The sequence below is a fragment of the Rhyacophila brunnea genome, unplaced genomic scaffold (assembly GCF_057557595.1).
Source record: "Rhyacophila brunnea isolate RB1 unplaced genomic scaffold, BYU_Rbru_1.0 scaffold_17, whole genome shotgun sequence".
Lineage (NCBI taxonomy): Eukaryota > Metazoa > Arthropoda > Insecta > Trichoptera > Rhyacophilidae > Rhyacophila > Rhyacophila brunnea.
In genome coordinates, this window is record NW_028232827.1 from 29,958,824 (window position 1) to 29,981,729 (window position 22,906).

Here is a 22,906-nt window from a genome sequence, read left to right on the forward strand (position 1 = left end):
CAAACAATAATTATTAGACTGCGAAAAGATTGCAAAGGAAATATCAGAGAAGAGTGCCTGTTGGACGGTGGGGGACGATGCACAATCAAAAATAATAGTTTACGCTTGGACCGTCAGATGCGTACAGCTGCGATTCCATAGGGCCCTTAGGCTAATATGAATATTCTCTATTATTGCGATTGTTAAATGATGTTTACACCGTACCTGGCCGGCGTGTCTATCACGATGTCTTGTTTCTTGCTAAAAATATTGAACCTCACGGAAATGCGTTACCTTTATACTTATACGTATAAATACTACGGTGGCGAAAAGGTAGGCTGTTAATATCCGACATAAATAGTGCACACTAAACTTTGTCAATCATACTTATTTGTTTCCAGTGAATTAATTATACAAATTGCTGATGGTGCCGGTTAGTTTTTAAAATTTAATTAAATTCTCCCTAACTAAACCATCATAGTGGAAGAAAGAAATTGCGGATGGCGTTGGTTAGCTTATTAAAACTCATATTACCTCTGCCTAAACCGGACGATAATTGATAAAAATATTCTTATATATCTTACATTATCTATGATGTAATGGCATAATTTTAGATATTTTATAGATGGACGAAAAAGAGCGCAAAATACTCAAAAAAATCTTTGGACCCACGTTGGAAAATAGGAACTACAGACATTGATATACTACTAGATGAGCAGTTCCCATACAAGTGTCATTTTAAAAATGTACCACAAAAGATATAACGAATATCGTCTTATAATATGCGTTAAGACCGTTAACATGGATTCCCGAATTTCACCCGTATTGCCCTGGCTGTAAAACTAAATTTGCGTTCTTGGAATAGTGAACCTAAGGGTGGCTGCAACGCAAAACAGACAGAGCAAGTCGTCATGCGCTGACTATTAGTTAGAGTAAGATGCAAGCTAGACCGGGCTTACTCAGTAAGTTTTAACAAAGGCCGACTCGCTGAAAATCGGGCGTCATTTTAAGAAGCATATGATTCATCCAGTAGTATATCAATGACTACATAATAAAAATGAACCACGAGTTGGAAGAGCCGATTGAACAGCAAACAATCATAAGATACTGTAATTCCCAAAGACTACGATGGGCGGGACATGTGGAGAGAATGCCTGAAGTTAGAGCGCCAAGAATCATGACGAAGTGGCTACCCCAACGGAAGAGACCCGGAGGCCGACCAAGAAGGAGATGAGCTGACGCCGTAGAAGAGGACTGGCTTCGTATAGGAAGACCCGGTAACTGGAGAAGTGTGGCGAGAGACAGGAGTGAGTTGTGAGCGGTTGTCGAAGAGGCCAAATCCCACCCCGGGATGTAGCGCTAGATGGAAGAAGAAGAGATAGATGGACGAATAAACTAACCGACACTATTTGCAATCTGTAGTCTTGGTTCAGTGAAAACAAATACGTATAACTGACAAAGTTTAGTGTGCACTATTTATGTCGGATCTTAACATATTACCTCCAACCTTCGCCACTGCAAAACTATTAAAATTGTGTAGTGCTTAGACATAATGATAAATAATGTAGGTGAGTAATTATTGGTTTTCGTCACTACTTGATACATACACACATCCTACTAGTAATATTATTAATTAACTATTTTTATATTCAACGAATAATTCACAATATTTAAGAATGTAACATTCTAATTATTGAACATACATAATTCATAAGTGAATAAATAGTTAATGAAAAATTATTAGCATGTTCAAGTAAGTTGCAACAAAAAATCTTGAAGTTATCCGTGACGTCGGTTAGTAAATTAAAGTAATACCTACTTTGAGTTAAAAATACAAAAGCCGATCGCCAATAATAGCTCAATTTGGAAAGCGCTTCAGAAGAGTATTAAGGGCCATTAGCTAAATTTTGTCGCAATTAAGTATGGCGGCTTTAGCATCGTGGTATATGTGCGTGGGCGCGAAACCCGAGAGATGCAGGCTCGATCCTGCTGGTGTGTCTTACTTTTTTCAAAAAGATTATTGGTTATAATATAATTCTTCTCTGTTTAGGAAAAAGTGCGTAACCCTCGATTTTTCGAAAAGTGCTTTTATTAGATATTAACATTGTATACAACTAAATACACGTTCTGTAAAAAGGAAGTAAGCCGCAAATGCCAAATTATTATCTAAATTCAGGTTTCAATTGAGCTTTAATTAAGTTTTAGTTTAAAGAAAAAAGCATTTACCGTCAATTTTAATGATTTTTCTGTAATAACTTCTTTAATTGTTGTTAGGTCAAAAAAAAATTACACCAAATCATCAATAATCATGCACCCAATGTCTGTGCCATTTTTTTTTATTTTTATATTGAACTAAAATCATTCAAAAAACGTTTTTTGCCTCTCCTGTAAAATTTGTTCTGCGAGGGTTACTCCCTTTTTCCTAAACACAGTCGAATATTATCTCAGAAGTGTTTTCAGAATTATGTATGTTTTAATAATATTATTTCGATGTCGTACGGAACACCTGTATTCCGTGGAGCCCAGTTTGAGAACCGCTATTGATTTCAAAGCCACTTGGACAAAGGATGGACACTGCTTTGACAGGCGAATAAAAAAATACTTGTTCTTGTCAAGAAAGTCAAAGTTAAAAAAATATCGCCGTATTCTCCGAGCAATAATATTTATTAACGGTGCATTTTATTCAACTCACTGTATGCCAATTTTTTTCCGATTAGTATTTATGCCAAAAGTTTTTATGAACATTTGTCATCAGAATTGATAATCAGTTACCAAGACAGAATCGCCAAGGTTACGTCTGTTATACCATCGTATGAGTAGATATTTGTTATAAAAAACATTATATTTATCAATTGAACCTGCGCTTGTTTGGTATAACTCCATTATATTGGATTTCAGATAATACTTTCCTTCATTCTATAATTTTCGATTTTTTACGATGATCATGGCCGCCACACGGGGGTGAGCTGACAGGGGGGGGGGGGGGGGGGGGGGGCGAACCAAAACTGCCCGGACATTGCCGCCCAGACATCGCCGCCAAAACGATTTAGAAATGAGACAATTTTCATATACTTAATATTATATTTTAGATACTTACACAAATAAAAAAACATACGAATAAAGATGTAAAAAAAATACAAATTGTTTAAAATTAAATTTCAATACTGTGTGCTAACCTTCTTGGACCGGGATCCCGGGACTGGTCCATTTTTTCCCATTGTTAATATAAAACAAATATATTTACAAATAACATTGATAAAATCGGTCAAAAATAAATCTAGTATATTTTATACTATTTAAGTTTAAGACATTTATTGTTAATATTGTATACTTTCAATCTTGGAAATACACAAGTTTAATGGAGTAAATAATATTGTAATATAAATAAGAATGTGAATTTAATATGAGATTGCTGTTTCTGATAGTAAAGACTTAATGAGTGGGTTGGCGAGATTGAAAATAGTAAAGCAAATATCATGGTGTACTTATGGCCTTTCCGCTTCATAAATCTAATTAGTCAGCCAAATGTGAAACTGCCGTAAAACGTATGAGATCATGGTGGAATTACTTTGTTAATAGTGCGAAGCATTGTTTTTTTCCAATCTTCCTCATTTTTATTAATTTATGTGAAAAAATAAAATGAATATGCAACTTACACATGGGTATAAATCAAACTTCATTCAAACTCAGTTTATTTCTAATGTAGTTATTTGTTATTAAAAGTATTTTTTCTGTTATATTTTCGTTTATATTTTATTTTCCATAAAAATAGATAAAAAAATCAAACCCAAAAGTTTCGGGATTATGTTTATCAATCCCGGGATTCATAGGTATCGAAAATAGCTCGGGATCCCGGGATTGTAATCCCTAATCGTATGCATGTAAATTTCTATCGATACGCAATTCGAAAAACCATAAAAGCACTTGTTTTATACACTTTTGTATTTTTTGCGGGCGATTTTGTTTAGGTGGATTTGTCCGGGCGGTTTTGTCGGGGTGCTCTGACAGGTCTCTAGCCTGGGGGCTCGGCGTGGCAGATCCACCAGTTAAGTGAGTTAAACACACACCAAAAATTTGCTCTAATAGTAAAAAAGTAGCCTGCGGGGCTATTTCACAAGTAGTATTTTATTTTATAATTACTTTTAGTGTGTTTCCTGACTAATAAAGTTGACTGTAAATTTATTCAATATGGCGAAGGATCGCATGTTATTTGACTATCACAAAAGGGGGTCGCGATTAGTGCTTCATAATAATATAATACCGAGTACCGACAATTCAAGTGGATTTATTTAATAATACCAAAAATCGCTAAAATACACGGAATACCCTTTATTTTACATGGAACCCTGGAGTAAAACATCACACTGAGCGATGGGTTGGGGGGCCCGCCAATCATGTGACCTGGGGGCCATGACTATTATAGCTATTTTAGAGTTGTCTGGCTTGGCTTGGTTATGGTGGCTTCGTTGGCAAACTCTATGAGGTTGGACTTGTTAAACGTGGTGGAGACGTAGTTATAAGATACAAACCACATCCTCTGAAAATTCCCTGAAATGTGTACTGAAAGGGAACTGTTCAAATCGGCTAACCAGCTGTTCGGTAATTTTAATCAATTAAAAATAATACAAATCGTTATACTGTGAACTTGGCGATCTCTTTACTTAGTTTTTTCGGCAATATTACATTAGATTTTGATTAATATGTTATTATTTTATTTTTGTCTGTTGTTTGTCTATTGTGGGAACTCTTAATTTATAGTCATGTAAACTCAGTCAAAGCACACTTGAGTTAGTGGTGACTTCAGTCTTGTGTTACTGCTCCTGAGACATTCCCATGCATAGACAACTGGTGATGCTTCAGATAGAAATGTAGAACCTCGTGATACACCAGATTAAGACTGGTTGCAGTGCGGAGCGGTTGGTATTAAGGGGTATTTATATGTTTCAGACGACAGACCCATTTTCAGAATGATCTATAGCTAGCTAATAAGTATATTAAATATTCGACTGTGTTTAGGAAAAAGGGCGTAACCCTCGATTTTTCGAAAAGTGCTTTTATTAGATATTAACAATGTATACAACTAAATACACGTTCTATAAAAAGGAAGTAAGCCGTAAATGCTGATTTATTATCTAAATTCAGGTTTTAATTGAGCATTAATTAATAAGTTTTAATTTAAAGAAAAAAGCATTTACCCTCAATTTTAATGATTTTCCGTAATAACTTCTTTAATTATTAGTAGACCAAAAAGATATTACACCAAATCATCATGCACCCAATGTCTATGCCTATTTTTTATCAATCAACCAAAATCATTCAAAAAATGTTTTTTGCCTCTCCTGTAAAATTGGTTCTGTGTGGGTTACGCCCTTTTTCCTAAACACGGTCGATATCTTTCTATGCCCATAGACTAATCGAGGGACAGTGACATAGTAAGGTTTTATGTAATGATGACGCGGATTCGTCCAAATTATATAAATTCTACAAAATAAAATAAAAAAAATGTAGAAAGTTTGAAATGAATAGTACGACTGGGGAAAAAGAAAAATGCGGTAAAGCAATCATTTCGTAAAACTACACAAGGATATACACAAGTATTATTTCTTTTTATATAACTGTTCTCACTAATTTTTACCCCGCCCCTGGTTGGGCACATCCCCGTCTACTATTAGCATTAAATATCATACATATTATTGAACTAATATAGCAAAATGTTGTATGACAGCGGGTGGCATCCGAAGATACGGAGAAAAACAACTATTATAACCTTCCACCTTGAAATAACAGTAAAGTAAATTAATTATAGAATAGATCAATATTTTGCTTTTATTATACTGATATAATATTTTTGTATTAGTTATTATGAAGTATGCAGATATAAAAATGCACTTAATCAATTACAACATGACTTCATTTCTCAAATTACAACAATGCAAATTTAATTTGAATCAAAAATATTAACGCACTCGTGACTACAGTTTTGCAATATAAAAAAAGTTCAAGATATCAGGTTCGTTTTATGATATTTTTTAGAGGATTTTAATGCATTTTATTTTAGAGATGTGTTATTGCATACCAGCTGTAATAATATATAATGCATATCAATCATGTAATTTTGAGATGTCAGTTACAGAAAGGAATACTTCGTTTCAAGAAGTAATGCAAAAAGGTATGAAAGAAAATAACCTGAAATAGTCACGGTTCGTTACATGATATTTAGTTACTTGCAGGGGTGTATTTAGTTGATAATAAATAATATTATGTACATGTCACAATGCACGATAAGTACTAAATGGCATTTTTATTTGTAATTTTATCAGGGCTCGAAATGGACCGGAACGCACCGGAGCGCTGTTTCGGTTCGTGAAATATGTAAAGTTATCGCTCCGTCTCACGGACAAAATAATTTGACCGTCTGAGCTAGATATGCCATAGATATAACAGAAAATCATAAGCACACTTATGTTTATAATATAGGTACTGTGACACCCTCGTATGGTCCCCATTTGGGGATGTCTTTGTGTATCTGGAGAGGCCCGAATCGGTATCAAATCCAACAAATAGTAAAGCGCTGATTACGAAAATAAATAATAATAATAGAGCCGAGCCGGCAATGCCGTAGATTATGACCGTTGAAATATTGCAACGTCGCCGTTTTTCGACAACACTTTCGTTGAAAGCAAAGCACAAGATGGCGGGCAGAACGCTGCAAGCAGCTAAATCGCAAACACGTACATTTCGTCCTCCGTAAAATAAATTATTAAAAATGTAACTATTATATAATATTAACTTAAATATACCTTGCCGTTTCCAAAACAATTCCGGTGTGTTATTTCTTCACCTCCACATCCCGAATCCAGACGAAAAAACATACTAAAAATAAAAGTGACAGCTTCCTAATCACCTTACCAAAATGGAGGGAAATGACAGTACATATAAAATTTGATAACCTTGTTAATATCATCAGAAAATTTTCGAGCGCTCCGGTTCGTAAACTTTTCCATTTCGAGCGCTGAATTTTGTTAATTAAAGTGATTAATTTAAAGTGACGATTCCTGTTATCTTAAAAGCACTGGTCATGCACGTACTTAATGTATTTTTATTAGAGTTTGTATAGGAATACTGATAGGCAGTGCAAACATTTTTTTATCGATAGATACCTATGTGCTATTACCAACTTTTTATGACATTAAGCAGATGGCTGGCACTAATATGTTGACGAGAATTCTGGCGTTAAATCTAATTAACTGTTCAGCAGTTTTGTAATAATCATACAGGGAATATTGAACCGAATTGCAGATTGAACGATTTACGGTGGCTAGATGTTTATAATAAGGAGGTGGTCCTTATCAACAACATTTTCTACCCTTCACACCCGTGATTGCTTTACTATTAATCTGGACAATAGAAGGAAGTTTGTCAGTATCTACTCACCAATCAATAAAAATACTTATGGCCACATAGAAAAATGCTAGCCATTTTTATATGATGTTAGATTTTAGTATTTTTTTTTACTTTTTCATGTATGTATGTAAGCAAACTACAAACTACAACTGTAAACCGTACGTAAACCAGACAAAACATTATAGGTCCCTATGAAATAATTCTGTTTGTTTGGTCTAATAATATAATAATAATATACAATACCATATTGACGCCTTTTCTTTTTTTTGACCTCCATCAGCACAGTCTCTCACAAAACCTACCCCTGTCGAATACATTTTCAAACTGCCCTAATTTGTTGATAATGGCTCACAAGGAATATCTCAATGTTTATATTTTACTCGTTTTGACGCAGGGTTAGAAATGAACCGGAGCACCGTTCCAAGTCATGAATCCGGCAAAATTATTGTTCCGTCTCGTGGACAAAAATAATTTGACCGTCTGAGCCAGATATACACTAGATAGATACACTTATTTCTATAAAATATACATAAAATTAAAGAACTACATACCTATGTTAATAATTCGGAAAATTATCGAGCGCTCCGGTTCGTAAAATTTTCTATTTAGAGCCCTGTTTTAACGTCACGTTTCATATTTTTCCCCTATCCTCTTCACACAAATACGTCACGAATCGTCACACTATATTATCAAACCCTACCGCCTTATGACATGAGTTCATATACGGACGATCTAATTAGGAATTGCAATACCGAATGAAAATGTCAATTCCGGTTTTTCGGTATTCCTCATTGAATACCGGTATTCGTTAAAACATTAAGAACAACAGAAAGACATAACAGTAAAACATTAAGAAACACAGAAATAGGTACTTATCAGTAAGTATAGGTATTCAATTTCTTTAAAACATTATTTATAGCAAAAACCAATGACATTAATAAGGACGAAGCATCTGGGAATAAAAATGACACTCACTTTTTTGTCGGGTCTGCCGAATGGCATAATCTGTTCTAACGCCATGACAATAAAGGTGATATTGCTATAAATTCCCGATGCTTTTTGTCAGGTCTGCCGAACGGTTCGGCTCGAACGGGTTCGCTCAAATGAACATTGACACTAGAAACACCGTTCTAACGCCATTACAATAAAGGTGGTATTGCTATAAATTCCCGATGCGTGATATCGAATAATGGAAATTGCATGAGGTCTACCTATACATGTGCAAATGTCACTGTGCGTGAATTTACTTGCTAGCTACTGTATTGAGTGCGTTGTCCATTAATAATGTCATCTACTTACCTACATTTATTATGTTGACATTTAAAAATATGCATTGATCATAATATTGTAGAATTGGTGATTTTTACAAATAATTTCAATATATTGATAATTTTAGCAAAAACCCTCAAAAAGACTAATTCATCAAGTGTAAATAAGGCCGGCTGCAGGAAAAGCTTGTTAATTTCAACGCTTGTGCAGTCATCAATAATTATATAATGATTATTGAACATTTGTCACGGATTTTTCTATTTCGAAATAATGTTATGTTAATTCATCGCGACAGTTACAGAAATATATCTGATAAATCTTGTTTTATTATTATTTCACCTATGTTGGATTAAGTCAATATATTGCATTTTAGAAGCACATAACTTATAATTCATTTTGAAAACCGTAAAAAAATGTGCTTGCTTAATACTAAAAATTCCGGTATTTTAGATTTTCAAAACCGGTATTTCGGTATTGTAAATACTGGAATACCGGTATTGCAATCCCTAGATCTAATATAAGATTTGGTTAAAAATGTTGATCTTAAAACATATTATACTTAGTGGAATGTAAAAAAGCAATCACAAAGTCATCATTAATAATTGATTAGACACATAATATAATAATTATAATAATACACAGAAGTGTCCACCTTATTTTGCAGCGTATTTAGTGAAAAAAATCTTAGACATATATTACAGATATCACATCACAGTCATTAATCATATTAACTACATCAGTGATTCTCAACCTTCAGATTTCGCGGGGATTTGCAAAAGCTTGCGATAAAAATATATAACTCAATGCCTTTTTTAATAATTGATTAAACAGAATAGTTAAAAAGATTTTTACGATGTCACCTATTAATTTAACAATATTATTATGAAGAATTTTGATAGTTGAATTTGGTTATATATAGACATAGATATTATCCGATAACCAGTGACGAAGACTCCATACTAGGCGATTATTTAAAGCCTACCTTCTTAAGAAAAATACTTTTTAATTGCATATTGACATATTTATATACTTAATCACTTCATTATTTTATGTTATATAAAAATAATTTATTTTGCCAACGAGAGATGTCGTATATGTAGGAATGTATTACAGTATTACACAGTTTACAAAACAACTGTAAAGGTATTAAAAATATACCACAGCGTGCCGCAAATAAATAATAAATGACGCGACGTCTCGACGTAAATAAATCTCCGATTATGTGTGAAATAATTCTGATTTTTTTTGTATGGGCTTTACGTCTCGTAACCGCAGCAAGTCTGCTGATTTGTACGAAATAAGGTAAGCTCATATCGCAGAGCCTAAAACATTCGCGCATAATAATGTTGTCACGACTGCGCGCCCTTTGTCCAAAATCATTAATAATTAGATAATTAAAAAAATAATTTCAACGGCGTTTAATCGAATGTTAATAAATAAGTAAGTATAGATTGTTTTTATAAATAAAAATAAATTTTATCTAATGATTTTTGATCGGTATACATGTTTTGAAAAATACGTAATTTAAACACATCGCTCATTTTTATGTCGTCAATGAGTTTTTGAAGTTTCATTGAATTAGTGTGTCGTTGTCATTTACTAGTGTGTACCTATTCATTAGTAGTAAATATCGTACTATTCTCGTAAGTATACCTGACAAGTGTGCTCTTTTTATCAGATCTCCACAGCCTACCTCTTTCCAAAAGTCACCCTTCGCCACTGCCGATAACTATATATAATATATATCAGTGGCAAAGGGTGACTTTTGGAAAGAGGTAGGCATGAGAAAGGTTTGGAGATCAGAGACAAAGAGCACACGTATCAGTAATAAGAAGACACTTACGATATTACTACTGATGAATAGGTAGATGAGTTTAAATTATGTAATAACATAAACATCAAATTTGAAAATCATATCTCTGTAATGCGATCTGCTACACAGCAATTTACAGTTTCATCCATAAAACTAGACAATAAAAAAAATAGTTACTTATAGATATTATATTCAAAACACTGACGAATAACTTAAGTGCAATGTCAAATAATTTATCCACAATCACAAAACACAGTAATACGCTGAATTTAGATCACAAAACTTACAAATCAAAATAGCGTCATCAATATCTCGACATGATAAATAACTATATAAAAATTGTTAGTCTATGACTGAACTAACTGATACATAAAAATCATAATATAAAATTATTTTTAAAACCAATCTAAGTACTTAGCTATAATTTTTATGTGATTGAACGCCACAGAAATTAATTTGGACACAACTGCAGTGGGGAATGGGACGATTTGACACCGCGAACTGGCCTCCGCCGATTGGCCTCCGGTAATTGGCCGCCGGTACAATCGGACGCCGGCCCAATTGGACGCCGGCCCAATTGGACGCCGACCCAATTCGACGCCGACCCAATTTGTCTCCGGGAGGATTGGACGCCGCATAGTTGAATTAAATGCGCAAAGGAATAGACGTACGTTACGATATGTTGGAGTAAGTAAGCAAGTCAGTTTAATATGCTTCTATCTTCTCAGTAGTTGTACCTTATACATTTCGCGCTTGACACATTTTTAATATAGATTGAGAATAATTATTATGCCTTATGATGTTTATTAAAAGAAAATAAGTCTTCCCTCGCTAAAACTTAAAGATGCGCATAATCAATTAATTTATTGTCTATACACGGGTACTTATTTATATTTACAACAAATATTAAAAATAATGTTAGATGTTAGAATGAAAATTACATTATATTTCAGCGTTTTATCGACTTAATATTATAATAAAGCTTAAACATGTATATTATTATGCATAAATGCGTATTTTAAAATAGTATGAAATTAAAAACAAAATATTAAGTAAGTTATCTGCTAAGTATAAATGTTTCAGTAGTTTGATTGATAAGCTTGCTGATAAGCAATTACCGGAGGCCAATCGGCGGAGGCCAGTTCGCGGTGCCAAATTGTCCTAGACCCACTGCAGTGATAGACAATAATATTATGCGGAAGGGTTTTAGGCTTCGCTGTTCAAGCCTACCGTATTACATACATTTCGGTAGAGAGACCTGATGTGACGTAACCTGACAGTCATACAAAATATATCTGAAGTTCAAAAAATCCTATAGATACAATAGTTGACACCTATGGTGCTATCGCATATTTGTATTTATTCTAAATTTAATACATAATTATTCTGATGATATAATATATGGCTCTATTCTGGCTAGATAGAGTTACCGATGACAGCGAAAGCATCCATTTTTTTTATATGGAAGGACAGAGGATGCCATGGGTCATTCCAAGCTGTCACGGCCTTGTTTGGGCGTGTGTTTCTAAACAGTAAGCAGACGCAATGTGTAGATGATAACCTATTTTACAACGTTTTTAATAAGTCGTATTCTTATTTGTCCGGTGGTTGTTTATCCGGTACAAATCTTGCAATCGAATTTTAACTAACTTCCCGACTAGCTAGACATTTGAAACTTTTAGAATATATCAGAACAAAATGCCAATGCATTTTTTAAATACTTTTAGCCATCTTTAAGTAGAATTGAATTCATTTTCAGTTAATTCTGTTTTGTATGAAAAGTTATTTCGGAAGAATTCCGTAATCCAATACACTATTATTGGTTGCTAGAGGTCTGGGGTCCTAGTAACTAAATTATTAATATATACGTGCGTTACTATGGAAATCAATATGAATGTCAAAATGACATTTCAGTATTATTTCTATCAAGTGCAATTTTTTTGATCGTTTAAGCTAGTCAAGTCAAGTTTATATGATTCAACAGAAAATTAAAAACGTTGTATATAAAAAATTCTTTTTATCTTGTAATTATTTTGTATCTATGTCGAACTTAATGTTAGTAGGGGTTGTCCCTGGTTTTAGTCCCAGTGTTTTTCCAACTAAAAAGGTTAGGAATTACTGAACTACGTATTTCATCTTAATAGCTGTTCACGAGTAAATAAGTGACGCATTTTCTCATAAAGATAGCGCTATTTTTTTTCTCATGTGAAAAAATCTGCGAAGCGTGAAACTATATTACCGATATATCAATTTGACAAGGAAAAATTACCCCCAAACTTATATTATTTTCTTTTGCTAAAATATTATCACTTTAATTGCCGTTTACTTATGGCTGAGTTACATCTGTGGGGAATGTTAGTAATAATTATTATAAGTCTAGTAATACGTATTTATACATTAGACCGAAATAAAACAATTTATTTTATTAAATTGAGGATGAAGTTATATGCCAACAGTCAGTAAAAGCTTTGTAACCAATATTAATTAAATTAAATGGTCCATGCTAGTTTTGCGCATATTGATTACATATTTTTAAGAAACTTTAAAACTGTATGATTATTTACATATTATATCAGAATTACGAAACTATCGTTAGATTTAACAAGAAAGAATTTGTTGGAAAAATCATATTCTTCTTTGCATTCTTTCACCATTATCCGCTCCTCAGTTAGAGCATACGGATCATATTTATAGGTCTGCCCAGAATCCAAAACTTGATACTTATTGATATCAGGCGCGCACACAAGTAGGGATTCTCGAGTTCAGGCCATCCCTTCCACCCCAAGAACGAACAAAATAAACCACAAATGAGCCCTCAAGAAGTGAAGTAGGCTAAGTGACAAAATGGTGAAACTTTCTTATTGAAGGTTTTAGTTTAATGAACTTTTTACATATTTTGGACCAGGAATACAGCGGCAAACACATTTTGAAAATAGCTGATAAACTGGATTATTTGTTAGGTTAACCTAAACAAACCTAACCTAACCTAACCCAACCTAACCTAACCTAAATTAACCCAAACTAACAAATAATCCAGTATATCGGGTATTTTCGAAATGTGTTTTCCGCTGTATTCCTGATAACCGAACAGTACCCATATTTTTTAAATTAATTATGGAGCTGTATTCAATTTATTATATTAAATGGAAGTTTATTACATAAACAAATAGAAAAAAAATATTTATGGATAATATTGATTGTAATAAGATAATAAAAGGGGTGAGTTTACTTCACCTTTACTTATTAATGTCAGTTGGCTCACTTTAGCCTATGTTAGTCGTGTTCACCTCTACATACTAATAGTACTTGGCTCACTTTTAGATAAGTTAGTCATGTTCACCATTACGTGAGAAACTTGGATGAATGCATAGAAGTGAACACAGCTAACAAGCTTGTTACCATAGCAACATGCGTGTTAGCCGTGTTCACTTCTATAGGATAACAACACGTTAACCACCAGTTGGTAAGAACGGTGAAGTGAAGTGAACAATGACTTGGCTCACTTCACCATTTGACAATATAATACGATAGCTCAATGAATATTTTTATTTTAACAATAAAACATTATTTGGTACTGTTCGGTTAAAGCGGATACAGCGGAAAACGCATTTTGAAAATAGCCGATAAACTGGATTATTTGTTAGTTTGGGTTAGTTTAGGTTAGGTTAGGTTGGGTTAGGTTAGGTTAGGTTAGGTTAGGTTAGGTTAGGTTAACTTAACAGATAATCCAGTTTATCGGCTATTTGCAAAATGCGTTTTCCGCTGTATCCGCTTTAACCGAACAGTACCCATTATTTTAGTATATATTTACTTAGCTCACTTCACTTTTATGATAGTTTATGACATGTAGAATACCATAACGCACCTAACTCATTTTTTCAAAAATGTCGGTTGGCTCACTCGACTTCTCCTTGGCTCATATTAAATGAGTGAATGGAATTTAAAATAAATGTGTGCGTTTGATATTGACAAGCGGGATGTCTAAAATATGACAGCGCAGCGCCGATGATATAAATATTGAAAAAAATATTTAATTCAGCCGTACAAAATTCTATCTCATTCTAACGCATATTGCGAAGAATATAAGCGTACCGAATGCTTTCACACTCGCACTTATGGTTCGTTTCTATTCAGGCCTTGTTCTGTCCGATTAGTCATTTCTGACAGAACGTTTGCGTGACAAGGTGTAAAAGAATTTTTATCATCGAAATTTGCTGAAGAAAATATCGAAAATTGCTCAAACTTGCTGCGTAAATATTTTTTTTTATTAATAATAATATTTTAAGTGTTTGTGGCTTATTTGAATGCGTAAGAGTCTGTAGGTAGAGATTCCAATCCCGGGATCCCGAGCTATTTTCGATACCTATGAATCCCGGGATTGATAAACATAATCCCGAAACTTTCGGTGTTGATTTTTTTTATCAATTTTTATGGAAAATAAAATAAAAACGAAAACATAGCAGAAAAAATACTTTTAATAACAAATAACTACATAAGAAATAAACTGAGCTTGAATGAAGTTTGATTTATTTATACCCATGTCTAAGTTGCCGATTCATTTTATTTTTTCACATAAATTAATAAAAATCAGAATGATTGAAATAAAAACAATGCTTAGCACTATTAACAAATTAATTCCACCATGATCTCATACGTTTTACGGCAGTTTCATATTTGGCTGACTAATTAGATTTATGAAGCGGAAAGGCCATAAGTACACGATGATTTGTTTTACTATTTTAAATCTCGCTAACCCATTCATTAAGTCTTTATTATCAGAAACAGCAATCTCATATTAAATTCACATTATTGTTTATATGTATTACAATACTATAAACTTGTGTATTTCCAAGATTGAACGTATACAATATTAACAATAAATGTCTTAAATAGTATAAATTATACTAGATTTATTTTTGACCGATTTGATCAATGTTATTTTTAAATATAAAAAAATTATATTAAAAATGGAAAAAAATGCCAATCCCGGGATTGTCAAATTGTAATCCCGAAATCCCGGGATCAGAATTTTGGCTCGGGATTGGATTCCCTATCTGTGGGTACACGAGGAAACACGGGGAAGCGAGATGCGATTAGTAGTGGCCCTGGTAAGAGAGAAAGTATAAATAGAATCATCTAACTGTAGACTTTGCGACGTATCCATCCATATTACTCGTACGTTAATACACCAATCGTTGCCCCCACAAAGGAGGGGCTGACAGGGCTCTAGCTTGTGGGTCCGGGCTTAGGAAGGGCCTGGCGTGGCGGGTTGACCAGCTAAGTGAGATAAACACACACCACAAATCTGCTCTAATATTAAAAAGGTCGCCTGCGGCGCTATTTTATTTCAATAGTGTTAATATTTTAAAATATGTGGTGCGATGCATTTTTTAATTGTCAATACTCGACAACTCCATAGCTCAAGTGGATTTAAGTACTAAAAATACCCATAATTTTACTGTGAACACCATTTGAAAAACGCTACTGTAGGTCGTCAGAACACCTAACCTAACCTAACCTTAGCGATGGGTAGGGGGGCCTATAAACGTCCTAACCCGAGGCCATGGGGTACATAATAGGTTACATTATGGGTATATTAAAAACTAACCAGCACCATCTGCAATTTGTATTTTTAGTTCAATGAAAACAAATAAGTATGACTGACAAAGTTTAGTTAAGCATTATTTAAGTCGGATCTTAACAGCCAACCTCGACCTTTCGCCACTATCAAACGGATACAGATAATGAGAAGCTGTCATTTTTTTCCATGTCATATAATGAGTTTCACCTCACTAAGTGATATTTTAAAATGTCAATATGATATGGTAGTAAAATCAAAACTTTGCTGCGAAAGTGACTACCAATATGCGAATTGTAAGTGAATTTTAATGATATAATTATTTTTTAGCGTGTTCCCTGACTAATAAAAATGACTATTTATCCAATATGGCCAAAGGGTCGTATATTACTTGGCTATAACAAAAGGGGATCGCGATCAGCGCTTCATAATATGATGCTGTTTGCCGACAATTCAAGTGAATTTATTTACCATCTTTATTTTTATATGAATTTATTTATAATCGCTTAATAAACACAATATCCTTTATTTTACCCGGAACCTAGAGTTCCACGGAATACTATTTGGAAAACACTACTGTAGAACATTATACTGCCCTGAACCTTAGCGATAGGTTAGGGGCCCGCCAAACATCGTAGCCTGGGAGCCCGCTTAGGAATGTGGGGGCCATGACACAAATAATAAACTTTGTCGCATCGAAACAATATATCACAGTATCCTATCAAAATTAAAAGACTATACCAAAGTATAATAGACGTATTGGTAAAAAAGTATCAATAGATAATCCAAAATTCTTGACAAGGGCGAAAATATTGTCAACTTCACCACTGGTAATTTAACAACAATTGAATATATTATATAATAAGATGCACTGTATTATGTATAAAATTATGCACACATAAGTGTTTGAATATCGACTTACTGTGCTCAGGAACCATGGCATTCTTGCATCTCAAGGCTTCGACGTTTGCATACGTTTGGTTATCGGACGCGCAGACTGGCTCGTACAGCATGTTCTTCTCACACTCTGGAAGTTCGTCGCTCTCATTCTTGCATGATCCTCCGTGAGCGATGAATATCTCTGCGAATAGAATAAGAAAAAGAACATTATATTAAGTATTCTGTTGATGACTCTTTAAAACAAAAAAAAACACACACTAGAATATGGCCCCCACATCCTGAAGCGGGCCCCCAGGCTAGGATCTTTGAAGCCCCCCCCCCTACATATCGCTAAATATAAAGGCAGTGTGACGCTTTACAGTAGCATTTTACAAATGGTGTACGCGGTAAAATTAATGTGTACCTATATTTAGTGTTTTTTTGTATATTTGAATTATTATGGAGTTGTCGAGTATCGATACACTATCAAACATTGTATCGTACAACCACATACTTTAAAATAATACTAATATTGAAGATAAACAGCGCCGCAATCGACTTTTTTTTACTATTCGAGAGAATTTTTGATGTGAGTTTAAATCACTTATCTAGTCGATTCGCCACGCCGGGCCTCTCCTTGAGCCCGGGCCCCCAGGCTAGAGCCCTGTCAGCCCCCCCTTGTGGGGGCCATGCACTAGGTACTCGGACAAAAATAATATGTCATGACTTCCACGCGCGATATAAGTAAAGCCTGATAAATAAGAGGTACATAATTACAGTGAGATTCTTTAATCTATTTGAGAGAAGTTGGATATACAGCGTTATTACTTCCCTACATTTTTCTAGGTTTAAAATGGTACGTTTTATACATGGAATATCTAATATAATCATCACCATACGTGGATTAACAACCCAGGGGGGTCGTGGCATCCTCCAAAAAACTTCTTCCATCTTCTCCTATCAGTGGTGAGGTAGGCTATGGAGATCTGACATAAATAGTGCAGGCTAAACTTTGTCAGTCATACTTATATGTGTTCATTGAACTAAGAATACAAACTGTAGATGAAATAAAATATATAAAATTATGTTCTAAAATTATACATGATATTTTATAGATAGAGTATTTTTTTATATATTATGGTTTGGCTAAGGCAGGGTATAATTGAATTTTAACTAACCGATTCAATCTAAAATTTGTATTCTTGTTCAATGAAAACAAATGAGTATGACTGACAAAGTGTTGTGTGCTCTATCTTTGTCAAATCTCCAAGCCTACCTACACCCTTCGCCATTGTCCCCTGTCTTGGATCAGTTGGATGCAGTGACGTCGCTATAAATATTGGGCACCTCTGTAAAAAATTAAGCAAGTGCCTCTAAAAACATCGTTCAAAATGAAAGTCGAGATATTTTTTAAGCACTTCCAGCGCTCCCACTTCACCCCTACCCTCCCTTTGCTGCAAACAACGTCGCGTACTAAAATGTGGTAGCCGTACTGATAAGCAAGAAGATGGTATTACGTTTCATAGGTAAGTTGATACATGTTCGTGATAATTTATTTGTATATTATTTTATTATATATTTTAATATCAGTGACCTAGTGTTTCTTTAAAATAACTTAAATTATGGATATCTTTACCTAATGATTGCATTTTGACCGCTTAAAAATACTATATAACGTAAAAAAAATAGAAAATTATATTTTAATTCTGAGCGTCTAGTGCAAGCACTAGCGAAATGGTCTATGGTCTCGAACATTTGTAGACGAATGCGTTCGCTCGCCCACAAACCAAACGCACGGCACGCAGCTTCATTTAGCAATGCAACGTTTGGCGTCTAGATGTATCTATAGTCTGTGGTCGCGTACTAATGAATCCCTGCAGTTTCTCTTTAACGATGCGCAGTAGACTCTTTACGTAGTATGAGAATAATTTGATAATGAATGCAATGAGTGTCCAACATAAGACCAAATCACGACGAATGGGAAATTGTGTACTTCTTTGTAATGGTGAAAGACAATTAGTGTTGTTCTTTGATCCAAATATAAAACGCTTATTCAAGTTGAACTAGTTGAAGCATAACAATGGCTGTGTGTACTGTGTAGTGAGAGTTGTTGAATTGAATAGTAAATCACAGCCTACTTAAAGTTGAACATGCCTGCTATAAAGTGTACTTAGTAATAATTATAATCAATAATCTCCATACCCAATGTATAATAGATACTTACTTCAAATGACGTAGCTACTTATCTGATACATCGGATAGATGAACTCACTACAGCTGCAATTGAAGATCTTAGGTAATATTTCTAAGTGCAGTATATAATATTATTGATAGGTACATAATAAGAGGTATGCATGTTATGACTATATCAATATTAAATATAACATAACAATCAAGTTGAAAATATATAGGCACGGTTTCCTTTTATCTCTAAGTGCAGTATGAGAATAGTAAAAACTGTATAAGAACAGTAAAAAAAGACCAAAACTTATAATTTTCACGACGAATAGTGTGATAGGTCACTGCCAATTTTGATAGCTATTCGAAGTTGGATATGACTGTACTATAATATAGTATGGAGTAGGGATTCCAATCCCGGGATCCCGAGCTATTTTCGATACCTATGAATCCCGGATTTATAAACATAATCCCGAATCTTTCGGGATTGATTTTTTTTATCAATTTTTATGGAAAATAAAATGAAAACGAAAATATATCAGAAAAAATACTTTTAATAACAAACAACTACATTAGAAATAAACTGAGTTTGAATGATGTTTGATTTATACCCATGTGTAAGTTGCCGATTCAATTTATTTTTTCATATACATTAATAAAAATGAGAAAGATTGGATAAAAACAATGCTTCGAACTATTAACAAAGTCATTCCACCATGATCTCATACGTTTTACGGCAGTTTCATATTTGGCTGACTAATTAAATTTATGAAGTGGAACGGCCATAAGTACACCATGATTTGCTTTACTATTTAAAATCTCGCTAACCCATTCATTAAGTCTTTACTATCAGAAATAGCAATCTCATATTAAATTCACATTATTATTTATATTACAATATTATTATTTACTCCATTTAACTTATGTATTTCCAAGATTGAACATATACAATATTAACAATAAATGTCTTAAATAGTATAATTTATACTAGATTTATTTTTGACCGATTTTATCAATGTTATTTGTAAATATAAATATTTTGTGTTAACAATGGAAAAAAATGCCAATCCCGGGACCAGTCCCGAGATCCCGGGATTGTCAAATTGTAATCCCGAAATCACGGAACCAGAATTTTGGCTCGGGATTAGATTCCATAGTATCGAGTCTATACTATATATTATATTTTGATTATATAGACACAATTCCTCAATAAACACACTAATAATATGTTTATTAACATTATAACCATGTCCAATCCTATAAACATCTTAATATGGACATCCACAGAGTGGAGGTTGTATTAACAGATTTTTTTAGATATAGATGTTAGCAACTAGCCCAACTTATTAGGTACATACTCTAGGTCCAAACACACAAAGACAAATATCATGTGAATTTTTGCCAGACCTGGGATGCGAAACCGGGACCCACAGCATTATAACCCTCACGCGTAAATGCTCGCCCATTGTGGGCGTAATAGGTACAGATTAATCCTATAAGTTCCTAACAATAAAATTATAATCGTCGTATTTTATTCTAATCAAAAATAATCAGTCAAATTTCATGAGAGCAGTTAAACCAAATTTAATCAGTGAAATGGCAGTTCTATCGATGGGTTAATGCCCGAATTCAAAAATGGAGAAGCAATTTAATTTAATTGTCACTAAAATATGGAGGCAGTAATACTCTCTAATTGGTCAGATTTTACCCCTTTTCCAATCAGAACCGTTTGATTAATTTTATAAACTATTTCGGTACAGTTCGGTTATGAGGAATACAGCGGAAAACGCATTTTGAAAATAGCCGATATATTGGATTATTTGTTAGGTTAACCTAACCAAACCTAACCCAACCTAACCTAAGCTAACCCAAACTAACAAATAATACAGTATATCGGGTATTTTCAAAATGTGGTTTCCGCTGTATTCCTCATAAACGAACTGTACCACTATTTCTTTTATTCAACGAATAAGACACAAAATGTTTAGAATGTAACATTCAATCAGTGTTTCCCAACCTTTTTACACATGCGGACCGGTAAAATATAAGAAATATTTCGCGGACCGCTAAGCCAAAATAAAAACTATTGTTTATTTGCATTATAGCAATCTGATTATGAATACAAAAAATGTATATAATTCAACTTCTAATGTCAACGGAAATAATCAGAACTGTATAGGAAATAAATAAAATATTAAATAGAGAACTTTTTACATAAAAAAAAACGAAATCTGCTGCTGTAATTAGGTTGGTATATAACGAAAAAAGCCTTAAGTCTTAAGCGTAAGGTGTTCAACCAATATGTGCTACCCGTGCTCACTTATGGCTGCGAGACATGGACTCTCAACACGAGAGATGTCCAAAGGCTAAGAGTCGCACAGCGAGGCATGTAGAGGTGTATGTTGGGCATCACGCGAAAGGACCGTAAGTGAAACGAATGGGTTAGGAAGCAGACAGGAGTACGCGATGAAATAGACGTTGCCAAACAGCTGAAATGGAGATGGGCGGGGCACATTGCTCGCTGAAAGGACGGCCGCTGGACAAATGCCGTCATCCAGTGGTACCCAAGGGGCACGAAACCGCCACAGGGTCGCCCTAAAAGCCGCTAGATTGGCGAACTGGTAAAGTTCGGCGGAAATACGACACAGCACCGAGAGAGTTGGAAGAAGCTTGGGGAGGCTTTCATACAGCAGTGGATTGACCCGGACTGATGATGATGATAACAAAAAAAATCGCAAACTAATATTATCGGAAAATTATCGAGCGTCCCGGTTCATATTTTTTTTATTTCGAGCACTGGTTTCCTATATACTATATTATATTAATTTTCATGGGGAGAAGTATTTTTTTATTATATATTATGTCGAGGCATTCTCTATTTGCTGTCATAAATGACGACCAATTACACTGTTTAGTAATAAAACCACAACGGCAAATTGCTCGCATTCAATTGGGCATGCGCTATTATTTGGTTTGCCAATTTACTTACGTAACAAGTTGAAGACAACAGATAAAGCAAAATGTAATTTATGTTCTCACATTTTTTTTGCGGCGGCTGAAAACAGCTGACGAGACGGGCGCGAGAAAATTTACATCGATTAATTAAAGCTTATTATTAGTTTACAAGGCTATTAATAAAAAAATGCACTGACTTATTTCATACAGAGATTGGCAGCTTTGAATATTGAAATAAAAATATTTTCACAAGTGGGTATGCAACACAAGTGGCCGAAAACATTCTAAGTACGTACATGAATAAAAATCCTTGTTACACAACGATAATACTATGTTCGTATTGTGTTGTTAGTTAGGTTAGGTCATGTTGGGTCAGATTAAAGTATAATAGAAGTTTAGAATCTTTGAGTCGTAGAAAATCTGATATCAAGTCAAGCGGACAGACACCCGAGTTGTTTTTGACGTAAAACGTCTAATGGTGAGAACAGTATTGGGAACACGCTTCGGCACGCGACGTGTGTATATATCACACACACCCGACGCTACGAAACATCTGAATGTAATCGTGGGTGAAGTTAAATTCAGTGACGTCCCGTGGGGGTAGGCAGATTGAGCATCGCTTGGGGGCGGCAGTTACTCGAAGGGCGGCAGATCGAGAAGAATCATTATGTATATACAGCACTCGAAATGGAGAATTTTATGAAAATATTAACATAGTTATCTAATTTTATGTGTATTATAAAAAAATAAGTGTGTGATTTTTTGTTATATCATGGCCATTCTAGCTCAAATTGTAAAATTATTTTTTCCATGAGATGGAACGACAATGTTGCCGACTTTACGACCCGGAA

At 34.1% G+C, this 22,906-nt stretch overlaps 1 protein-coding gene across 1 annotated transcript in view; it reads right to left on the bottom strand.

Moving 5' to 3' along the window:
- LOC147073934 (serine protease inhibitor dipetalogastin-like) overlaps positions 1-22,906 on the bottom strand; it is a 136,623-nt gene that overhangs the window by 65,679 nt on the left and 48,038 nt on the right. The window contains exon 3 of the mRNA XM_085944596.1: positions 16,966-17,124. Within this exon, the coding sequence (XP_085800722.1) occupies positions 16,966-17,124 (159 nt within the window). The remainder of the gene's footprint in view (positions 1-16,965; positions 17,125-22,906) is intronic.